General features: G+C 35.7%; 1 protein-coding gene across 2 annotated transcripts in view; it reads left to right on the forward strand.

Moving 5' to 3' along the window:
• TFDP1 (transcription factor Dp-1) overlaps positions 1–12019 on the forward strand; it is a 143426-nt gene that overhangs the window by 102463 nt on the left and 28944 nt on the right. For both annotated transcript variants that reach the window (XM_043997069.1, XM_043997070.1), the window contains exon 4: positions 7991–8097. In XM_043997069.1, coding sequence (XP_043853004.1) covers positions 7991–8097 — 107 coding nt within the window. The remainder of the gene's footprint in view (positions 1–7990; positions 8098–12019) is intronic.

Consider the following 12019-nt stretch of genomic DNA (forward strand, 5'->3'; position numbering starts at 1 on the left):
CCTCTTTATTTCTTGGTACCAAATGGTTTTGCTGATTGTTGCTTTATAATATAGGTTTTTTTTTTAAGTGAGGCAATTGGGGTTAAGTGACTTGCCCAGGGTCACACAGCTAGTAAGTGTTAAGTGTCTGAGGTTGGATTTGAATTCAGGTCCTCCTGACCCCAGGGCCGGTGCTCTATCCACTGCGCCACCTAGCTGCCCCTATAATATAGTTTTAGATCTGGTATGGCTAGGTTACCTTCTTTGTATTTTTTTCCCATTAATTTCTGTGATATCCTTGACCTTTTGTTCTTCCAGATGAATTTTGTTATTTTTCTAGCTTTATTAAATAATTTTTGGCAGTTTGATTGGTATGGCGCTGAATGAGAAAATTAATTTAAGGTAGAATTGTCATTTTTATTAGCTCAGTCCACCCCACCTTCCCATCTTATTGGGAAGGCTTCAAGTTTATTCTTGTTACAGATAATGCTCGCTCTTGGTTTTAGAGAAACTACTGATCATTTTACTGATCAATGGATGGCTCCATTGATTCCTATGCTTTTTAGTGTTTTTGAGAGGAATGGTGATTGTATTTTATCAAAGGCTTTTTCTGCATATATTGAAATAATCATATAGTTGTTTTTATTATTATGTTCATAGTTTTAATAATATTGGACCAGTTGTACATTCTGGGTATAAATCCAACCTGGTCATGTAGTGTATGATCTTTGTAATAGATTGCTGTCATCTCCTTTCTGGTGGTTTATTTACTTTTTATTTTTTGTATCTATATTCATTAGGGAAATTGGTTTATAGTTTTCTTTCCTTTTTTTTCTTCTTTTTTTTTTTTTTTTTTTTTTTTTTTTTGCAGGGCAATGAGGGTTAAGTGACTTGCCCAGAGTCACACAGCTAGTAAGTGTCAAGTGTCTGAGGCCGGATTTGAACTCAGGTCCTCCTGAATACAAGACCAGTGCTTTATCCACTGCCAATTAACTTTTTTTATCTGTTTGTTTTGTTTTTTTGTGTGGCAATGAGGGTTAAGTGACTTGCCCAGGGTCACACAGCTAGTAAGTGTCAAGTGTCTGAGACCAGATTTCAACTCAGGTCCTCTTGAATCCAGGGCCGATGCTTTATCCACTGCGCCACCTAGCTGCCCCCTATAGTTTTCTTTCTCTGGTTTAATCTTCCTGGTTTAGGCATTAGCACCATATTTATGTTATGAGAGTAATTTCATGGTATTTCTTTACCTATTTTTTCAAATGTTTATATAGTATTGGGATTAATTGTTCTGTAAATGTTTGGTAGCATTCACTTAAAAATCCAACTGGTTAAGAGATCATTAAAAAGGGAAAAAGACCCACACGTATAGCAGCTCTCTTTGTGGTGGCAAAGAATTGGAAATTGAGGGGTTGCCCATCAACTGGGGAATGGCTGAACAAGTTGTGGTAAATGAATGTAATGGAATACTATTGTGCTGTAAGAAATGAGCAGGCAGATTTCAGAAAAACCTGGAAAGACTTAAGTGGACTGATACTGAGTGAAGTGAGCAGAACCAGGAGAACATTGTACACAGTAATAGTAACATTGTGTAATGATCAACTGTCATAAACTTAGCTCTTCTCAGTAATACAATAATCTAAGACAATTCCAAAGGGCTCATGATGGAAAATGCTCAACACATCCAGAAAAAAGAACTCTGGAATCTGAATGCAGATTGAACCATGCTATTTTTACTTTTGTTGTTGTTTTCTTTTTTGACGTTTTTCCCTTTTGTTCTGATTCTTTTACAACATGACTAATGTGGAAACATGTTTAACATGATTGTAATGTATAACCTATATCAGATTGCTTGCTCTCTTTGGGGGGAGGAGGGAAGGGAGGGAGGAAGAAATACTTGGAGCTCAAAAATCTTATAAAAACAAATGTTGAAAACCATCTTTACATGTAACTGGAAAAAAATAAAGAACTATTAAAAATTCAACTGGTTCTTGTTATTTTTTATCAGGGAGCTCACTGATGGCTTGTTCAATTTCCCCCTCCTAAGAAAGGGTTATTTACATATTCCATTTTCTTCTGTTCTTCCTTTGGGCAATTTGTATTTTTTGTAAATATCCATTTTACTTAATTGTCAAAACTGGCATTTTTGTTAGTGGGGAATTCACCCATTTCATTTCTGATGCTATTAATTTGGTTTTTTAAAAAATCAAATTAGTGTGAGCTGATGATGAGTGAGAGCGTGAGCTGATGATGAGTGAGATGAGCAGAACCAGAAGAACATTGTACACAGTATCATCAACATTGAGTGTTGATCTACTGTGATGGACTATATTCTTCTCACCAATGCAATGGCACAGAAGAGTTCCAGGGAACTCATGATGGAAGAGGATCTGCAAATTTAAGGAAAAAAAAAAGAACTGCGGAGTATAGATGCTGAATGAACCATACTATTTCTTTTGGTTTTGGTGCTGTTGTTTTTTTCTATTTTGAGGTTTTTCATCATTGCTCTGATTTTTTCTCTTATAACATGACTAATGCAGAAATATGTTTAATGTTATTGTGTGTGTGTGTATGTATATATATATATATATATATATAAAACCTATATCAGATTACCTGCTGTCTAAGGGAGGGGAGGGAGGGAGAAAAATCTGAAATTGTAAAGCTTGTATAAACAAAAGTTGAGAACTATCTTTACATGTAACGGAAAAAGAAATAAAATACTTTATTAATTTTAAAAAAATCTAATTAACCAGTGGTTTATCTATTTTATTGTGTTTTTTTCATGCAACTAACTCCTAGTTTTATTTATTCAGTAGTTTTTCTTGCATTCTGTTTTATAATCTCTGATTTTTTTTTTGGAATTTTCAGTTTGGTATTTACTTGGGGACTTTCAATTTGTTCCTTTTCTAGTTTTTTAAATTCATGCCCACTTCATTGGTCTGTTCTTTCTTTATTGTTGTGAGCATTTATAACATTTCCCCCAAGTTGTGCTGAGTGAAGTTGTTTCTATAACTTTTGGGGGGTGGGGTGGGGGGGTGGGGCAGTGAGGGTTAAGTGACTTGCCCAGGGTCACACAGCTAGTAAGTGTCAAGCATCTGAGGTCAGATTTGAACTCAGGTCCTCCTGAATACAGGGCCAGTGCTTTATCCACTGCCAATTAACTTTTTTGTTTTGTTTTGTTTTGTTTTGTTTTGTTTTGTTTTTGCGAGGCAATTAGGGTTAAGGGACTTGACTAAATCCAGGGCTGGTGCTTTATCCACTGTACCACCTAGTTGCCCCCACCAATTAACTTTTGGTTAATTTTGGTTAACTTTGGGGGAAGGTTAAGTGACTTGCCCAGGGTCACACAGCTAGTTAAGTGTCAAGTGTCTGTGGCTGGATTTGAAGTCAGGTCCTCCTGAATCCAAGGCCAGTGCTTTATCCACTGCGCCACCTAGCTGCCCCCTGCCAATTAACTTTTAATCTATGCTTTAATCTATGCACGACTCTTTATTAAGTGTAATTTTTATTGCATTATAGTCTGAAAAGGATGTATTTAATAGTTCTCCTTTTCTGGATCTGGTTGTGCCCTAACACATGATTAATTTTTGTGAAGTTGCCATGTATAACGGTAAAAAGGTATATTTCTGTTTCCATTAATTTTTCTCTAGAGGTCAATGGTATATAACTATTCTAAGATCTATTAATCTCTTTGAGTTATTTATTTTATAGTTAGCTTTATCAAGCTCTGAGAGGGAAAAGTTGAGGTCTCCTAGTATAGTTTTTGTTTTGTTTTGTTTTGTTTTGTTTTTTGCCGGGCAATGGGGGTTAAGCGACTTGCCTAGGGTCTCACAGCTAGTAAATGTCAAGTGTCTGAGGCTGGATTTGAACTCAGGAACTCCTGAATTCAGGGCCGGTGCTTTATCCACTGCGCCACCTAGCTGCCCCCTAGTATAGTTTTTTTACTCTATTTTTGCTTGTTGATTCACTTAACTTTCCCTTTAAGAATTTGGACACTATGCTATTTGGTGTGTGTGTGTGTGCGTGTGTGTGCGCGCGCGTGTGCTTGCATGCACATGCACACACATATAAGTTCTGATATTGCTTCATTGTCTATGGTCCCTTTTAGCAAGTTGTAAGCTTTGCTTACCCCTTTTAATGGGGTCTACTTTTGCTTTGTCTCAGATAATGATTGCTATCCCTTTTCATCTTCAGCTAAAGCATAACAGATTCTGGTCCAACCCTGTATTTTAACTCTTCTGTTTGTTTCTCTGTTTCAAGTGTGTTTTTTGTAAACAACGCATTGTTGGATTCTGGTTTCTCATCCACTCTGCTATCCACTTGTGTTTTTTGGGTGAGTTCATCCCATTCATATTCACAGTTATGATTACTAACTGTACATTTCCCTCCATCTTATTTTTTTCTGTTTATCCTGTCCATCATCCTCTAAAGTCTGTTTTCCTTCTGACCACTGCCTTCTTTTATCTGCCCTCCCTTTTATCACACTCCTCTTTCCCCTTATTCCCATCTCCTCCTACTTTCCTCTTAAGATAGATTTTAATTACTATTATTATCATTATTATTATTAATTTATTGTGTGTGTGTGTGTGTGTGTATTTTTTCCCCTCTGAGCTAATTTGGATGTGAATGAGGTTCAAGTGTTAGTTCCCCCTCATTTCCCTCTTTATGGTAAAGGCTCTTCCTTGCACACATTTTTTTTTATGTGAGATAATTTCCTCCATTTTTCCTCTTCCTTACTCCCTTTCCTAGGGGATCCTTCTTTGTTGCCTAGCCATTTTTTTCACCATCCCAACATCTAACTCACTCCTGCACCCTCTCTTCATGTATCATCTTCTCATATAGAAAGGCAAACAGTTTAACCTTATTAAGGCCCTTAAGATTTCTCCTTCGTGTTTACCTTTTTATGTTTCTCTTGAGTCTTGTATTTGAAAGTCATGTCACGGATCTCTCTAACCTCTTATGTTCTCTTGGGCTGGGGAGATGACTCTGACCTTTTGTTGACTGCCACTTCAGAATTCCATTTGAGGTGTTATTTTAAAGTTGTTTGGATGGGAATGTTGGGAGATCTCAATTGAATTCTTCTCTATTCTGCCATCTTGGCTTGGCCCCTGTAAGTCTGCTGTTTATCAAGTATATTTTTATTATTGCCTAGTCTGAGATCATCTGCTTTTGAGTTACTGGAAGTATTACGGATTTTATTTCTGCTCTTTATTTTTACTGAGCCCTTTTTCAAGTGTTTCTCATAAAAAGCATACTGTTGGATTTTTCTTTGTAATCCATTCTGCTACTCTTGTTTTTGTGGATGATTTTATCCTTTCAATGTTCACAGTTGTGATTACTAATTCTGTATTTTCTTTCATCCTTTTATATATTTCTTTTTGCCATATCCATCTTTACAAAGAAGAGGCTATTGAGAGAGAATTGTGCTCAGCACTAGTGCTATATATTTGATGCAGTGTTTTTCTGTCACACTCTCTCCTCTCCTCCCTATCCTACCTTTGCTTCTATAGCCTCCTTTCTTTTCCCTTCTTACCTCCCCACTCCTTCCTCATTACAAGTTCTGAACCTTGTTTTCATTTCTTTTTAATACTTCATGTTCCACCCCCTGAAGATGGAATTTGTTTTGCTTAATACTAATTCCTTCCTCTTCCCCTTTCCCCAGGCCTTGTTTGGCCTGATTCCCTGTTGTTTCTATGCCAAAGTGGTGTGTATGTGTGTGTGTCTGTCAGTCTGTCTGTCTGTCTGTCTGTCTCTGTCTTTTCAATCCTTTGTCCATTTTAGATGAAGGTGAGGTTCTTGTATAGCCTACTTCCTTCACCTCCTTCCTACTTTAATAGTCTTCTCATGAACCCTGATTATGTGCAATACTGTTTTACCTCTTTCCTTCCCCTCTTTTCTCCCCTTTTTTCCCTTCAAATTATCAAAATATAACAAGGTTGCTTCCAGCCCCTCTCTTCCTTGAAGACATTAGGGTTTTGAGGGGATACTTATTTCTTCAGAAATGAGAATTTGATATTATAATATCAACCCTGTATCATGATGTAGTCCCAATGGCTCCTGTGCATTTACTGTTTTGTGTTTCTTTCAACTTGTGTTTGCATTTGAGAATATTTCTCCCGCTCTTGTCTCTCTCGCTCTTTTTTTTTTTTTTTTTTTTGGTGTTCTTGAACAGGAGTCCGCAAACTACATTTTAAAAAATGTATTTGAAAATTTAATAGCTATTCTAAGCTCATGGGCCATGCAAAAATGAGCAGTGGGCTAGATTTAGCCTGTAGACTGTTGTTTGCTCTGACCCCTGTTGTAAAATATCATGTTCTTAGACTCTCTCTCCTTTGTAGTTGTAGCCTGCAGGTTTTAAGTGATCCTAACTGTGGCTCTTTGATAGTTGAACTGTTTCTTTCTGACTTCTTACTGCAGTTTTTCTTTGACTTAGAAACTCTGGATTTTGACTAAGACATTACTGGGAGTTTTCATTTTTGGATTTTAGGAGGTAAAATAAGATATCAATATAAGAAGAAATGAAATTTTCTCTACTAGGCCTTAAAGGGGGCACAACATGGCTGGGAAGCTGAAAAGAGGCAGATTTAGATAGGAGTTTTCCAGAAGTGAGATAGGTTGATTGCATCAGGAGAAAAGTTGAGGAAATAAGAGGGGAAACAGTAGCACTCCACAACCCCTAGAAGTAGCAACAGTAGAAGAGACAAGTGTATGCTGTTGAGAGTAGAGAAAGAGCATCCAGCCAGCATTGAGTGCATAAAAAGAAAGCCCACAAAGAAGTGTAAGATATCATAAAGGTGGCATTTGCTTTTTAAATGTAATGGGAGAAAATATATGCAAAGTAGTTTGCAAACCTCACAGCACTGCACAATGTCAGCTCTTGTTATTTATGAAAGATTATGTCAAATTTTGTACCTTTTTGGAGAGGGTGGGGTTTGCTTAAGAGTTTGTTTCAAAAATAAATGCTTTCAGAATGTACAGTTGCCATATAAATACTTAGGTATTTTTATGATGGATAGTTATCAAAATTACACCTTTGTTTTCATATTATAAATGATGTGATTAACTGATTAAATGGACTGAGTGGGAACTTCAGGTTATGGAAGGGATAAGGAACTGAGTTGGATTTTAAAAAATTGAAATAATTGTACAAAAGTTCTGATTTTATTTTCCCCAGCATTGGGTTGAGACACGTTTTCTGATATATTTGTGGTGATTGGTTTGTACTTGGGTGAGGATGCTAAGCTGTTTCTAAAGGTTAATGTAGACTATAAATCTAAAAGCCAGCAACAAATATTTTACTGAAAATATGGTATTGTTTGTTAAAGCAAATACCAGTAGTAATATATTGTATTTTTTCAAACTGAAAATGCTATTCTTTACTTTGAATAATAACTAACACTTTTTATTTTTTGTTAATGTTAATTATATTAATAAGCTTTTTGTGAATTGAGTAAGATAAGAATAAAACTGTTTCTTCCTGTAAAAATGATATCCAAAGGAAAATGAACTATATTTAGTGAGGTAATTAGGAATGCTTGGGTTAAGATGTTTAATTTTGTTTTACTGTGTATTACTTGTGCTAAGAGCACATTTTAATAGAAATTCATGTGAGAAGAGACTAGTCTAACCTCCTTCAGTTAACATTTGGAAAGTGAGACTACTATATCATACTACGTTCTGATTTGAGAATGTAGGAAAGGTACCATGGAACCCTAAGACAGAAGGAAATGAGCCTTTGAAATTTTATTTAGTTTTTATTAAAAGCTAAGCTCCAAGTCACGTAACTTTTGAAAAAAGAGCCTCTAGTTGTATCATCCACATAAATGAATGGTATTTAACAGACAGAGCAAACTCTTAAAAAGAGGCCAGTCAGGCAATAGTGCGCAAGATTTTATAATCACATCTCTTTGATACTTTAAAGGGTTTTGGTTTGTTGATTTGTTTGTATTTTTAGATTGAATTCTCAAAACATTGCTTTGTGACTTTTTTTGTTTGTTTGTTTGTATCCTAGGAGTTGTTTCATTAGTAGCTGTTCATCCTTCTACAGTTAGCGCTGTTGGGAAGCAACTCTTGCCAAAAACTTTTGGACAGTCTAATGTCAACATTACCCAGCAAGTGGTAAGGAGCTCTTTGGTGGAGGGTGGACTGTTACTTTGGCATATATGTTGGATTCATTACAGATAAATTAACATGAGGATTAGTCTTTACATCAGTGAATTTGATGTGTATTTGGAGACATGCCCCTTTTTATTTTTATAGGATTCAGTAGAATGTTTCCTCTAAAAATTAAGACTTCATTTCTTTGAAAAAGAGTTGGTATTTTTATGTGTTGGCTTTCCCTCCTAAAGATCTTAGTAGCAGTGATAATGGTTTCTGTTTATGTGCTCCTTCATATTTCTCAAAGTACTTTGACACCCATTCTCTTTCATTACTCACAATGGCTCCATGAGGGAGTTAGGCCAAATATTGTTATGTATACATACTGGATGTAGATTCAGAGACAAGAAATAGGTAAGAGAGAGACTTCCCTAAGATCACACAGCTGGTTAGGGGCAGAGCTTCTTCTTTTCCTCTCTGGGATTCCTCACACTGTTCTATACTTTCCTCTCTTAAAGGAAATTTCCTGCATCTGCTTTACTATTTCCAAACCTTTTATAAGTTCCCCTTTTGGTCTGATAACTTCCTGCTTTTGAGTTTATGAATATTTGTTGTGCATTTATATGTCATGGATTGTTTTGCACATTCAAAGGACATACCAATTAATTTTATTGAGATTAGGTGGGAGAGCTACCAATAAATTGGTATTGTTATGATGTCTTCACAATATTGAATCAGGTTAGAATTCTTTGAACAAATGATAAATACTGAACAAGAATTTAAAAGAGAAGCAGGAGACTTTTTTTCAGTCCATGGATTATAGAAAATTACAGAACAGGTAGAGGAAGAAACAGGTCTTTTAGAGTCCAGTGAAGAATTGATAAGGCTTGAGTAGGCAAATGGAATATGAGTAATTTCAAGTTGTGGATGACACTGGAAAACCCCCGAGTGATTCTGAGAAAAGTATCAGAAGGAGGGATTATTTTTGTCTTTTGTTAAGTGATTATAAAGGAAATGGGAGACAATAGATTATAACTATTGTCAAGGGAAAAGCAATAGTTTTCAGAAAATATCCGCTCATTTTAATAATTACTATTTTTCTTAATAATAAGTTATTTTTGCCAAATGATATTAGTACCCATCTCTGTTTCACTGATTTCTTTTTGTTTCCTTTCACATTTGGCTTCTGTCCTTTTGACTTTTCTCCCACTTTTATCAGATTACAAGCAATCCATACCATAATTAAGCAGGCCTACAATAGTTATTTCTCGAATCTGTTTTGTAAACATCTTGTCTCTATAAGCCTTATGTTCTTTTGCTTTCAATAAAATCATGATACATCCGTTCACTCCATTTTCATATCCTTTAGAAAAAATATTTCTCTTTAGCTCTTTCCACGTTGCTTTTTGTTCCAACTCTTATTTCAATAGCTTTCTAAGGTCCTGGTTATAGAACTATGGTTTCTTTCATACTTCCTTGTTTAGAAAACTTTACAGCTTATGTAATAAACTCTTCGTTCTATCTCTAGTTGTCTGTTTTATGCCTACCATGTCTACACAGTGCTTAGAGCTTCCAAAACACAGGCACTTTGTTTATTCCATTTTATCCTGAGATTTTATGATTCTGTACTTTTTCATAGATAGGTTGAACATTTTTTCTTAGTTTTCTCAGGTAATCCTAAACTGTAATTTGGGTTTATCTGTCAAAGCTTAATTTGTTATTTTTAACAAGGTTTTCATTCCCTCAGGAGTTCTATTATGTTTGCCAATATAAATAGGTAGAAACATTTTCATTGATTAGAGGATCTTTTTTTTTTCAAATAATTTTTACTGTAGCATTTTTTTTTTTTAAGTGAGGCAATTGGGGTTAAGTGACTTGCCCAGGGTCACACAGCTAGTAAGTGTTAAGTGTCTGAGGCCAGATTTGAACTCAGGTACTCCTGACTCCAGGGCCGGTGCTCTATCCACTGCGCCACCTAGCTGCCCCTACTGTAGCACTTTAAAGTTTCTTACAACTAGTTGTTTTATTTTGATCATGTGTAGTTTTATATCCAGAAAGATCATATGATTATGGGTTTAAAAACAAAGAAAAACAATAAATTTTACTAAGCCTTTTTATGTTCAAAAGCAAGAGATCTCTTGGTTTCAGATCAGAAGGGAGCTAGTGAATCCTTATCTTTAATAAAACTGAACTATCTAGAGTGGTCTCTTAAACATTTGTTATTATCCAGTGAGCTAGTGTCTTCGGTTCCATTATAAATAATAATTCCTGGTGTTGATTTACCCTAAGATAAGAAGGTAGTATTTGACGGTGAAACAGATCACTCTTGAAGCTTATTCTCTTTGGCTCAATATTGACAAGCTTGAACTATATTTAGTAGAGTGCCTGGCATATAGTAAGTGCTTAATAAATGTTTATTGACTGGCTGGGAATTTAAGTGGCTCTCTTGGGGACTGAAAGTATTAGGGGATCCATAAAATAATTGCTTAAATTTTTGCTTTCTTCTCAAGTCCCATAGTCATTATTGACTTCACAAGATGTTACTTCCTCCCTACTCCATCATTAGTGAGCTGGCTCTAAATTATTTCCTAGGGATTATTCATATAATCTCAGGATGCTGTGATATCTGTTTATACATTGCTCTTAGCCATATGCTGAAAGGAAATGATGGTATTATTTTCCAAGCTCATAAATTCTATACTTGTTAACTATTCTCTTTCTCTCACATTTCTTTCTCTGCGGCTATTCCCTTCATTCTCTCTGTCGTCTCCTTTTCATTTTCCTTGAAGCTGTTTCACTCTTATTATCTAAAATACTACAATAATTATTGTGACTAAAGAAAAGTGAAAATATAATGGTTAAAGACAAAAGGTACAATTTAAAACCACTATATATCTATACTAGAATCCTTTAATCATATATACAGAATACCCCAAGTCAACCTCTCCTATCTGTAACCCAGCCAAGAAGAAGAAGTTAAGCAACCAAGATGTCTGTATGACCCAAATAGATGTTACACTAAAGCTAGATGCCAGGTACACTGACTCCAGCTCTTTCTACTATATTGTAGAAGCAGCAGCCAATTCAGAGGGGAGAAGAGTACTGTTCTAGTCAGGTTGAGAGGAATGATTGCTGGCAGTCTGATCCTTGTAGCCACAAATATGTGAAGATCTCCAGTTGGTGCAAAGGACAATCCCTCTCGATCAGTATAAAATTTTCCAGGGCAATAATTATAACTCAGCAGAATAATGGACTTTCATAAAAATCATCAAGAGTAACCGAGATTTGATTTTGCTAAAGGCAGGAAGTACACACGGTATCTTAAGAGTTCCGTGTAGAATAGCCAAATTCGTTTGAAAAGTTCTGATGCTTAAAGGGATGAGGCCGTAGCTATTTGGAGAACTTGTCAGTCCAAAAGCAAGGCTCCTGAACATTTTTTTGGTGCCATGGAGCCCTTTGACATTCTGGTGAAGCCTGTGGGCCCCTTCTTAGAATAATGTTTTTTGTTTTTTGTTTTTTTTTTGGGTGGGGCAATGGGGGTTAAGTGACTTGCCCGAGGTCACATAGCTAATAAGTGTCTGAGACCGGATTTGAACTCAGGTACTCCTGAATCCAGGGCCAGTGCTTTATCCACTGTGCTACCTAGCTGCCCCAGAATAATGTTTTAAAATGCATAAAATAAATAGAATGGATTACAAAGGAAACCAGTTATGTTGAAATTTAGTTGTCAAAATATTTTAAACTGTAAAATGCTTAGCACAGTGCCTGGCATATAGTAAATACTGTATACCTGTTAGCTGCTATTATTATTATCATTATTATTAAAAATATATTCATTGACCCCCTGAAATCTGTCCCTGGACCCCTGTCTGTTCTATAATTCCCTGATGATTCTATCAGACTAAAAGTTTGCTAGTTTGTTTTTCTGGGCTCTAATGTTTTA

The sequence above is a fragment of the Dromiciops gliroides genome, chromosome 3 (genome assembly GCF_019393635.1).
Source record: "Dromiciops gliroides isolate mDroGli1 chromosome 3, mDroGli1.pri, whole genome shotgun sequence".
NCBI classification, from domain to species: domain Eukaryota; kingdom Metazoa; phylum Chordata; class Mammalia; order Microbiotheria; family Microbiotheriidae; genus Dromiciops; species Dromiciops gliroides.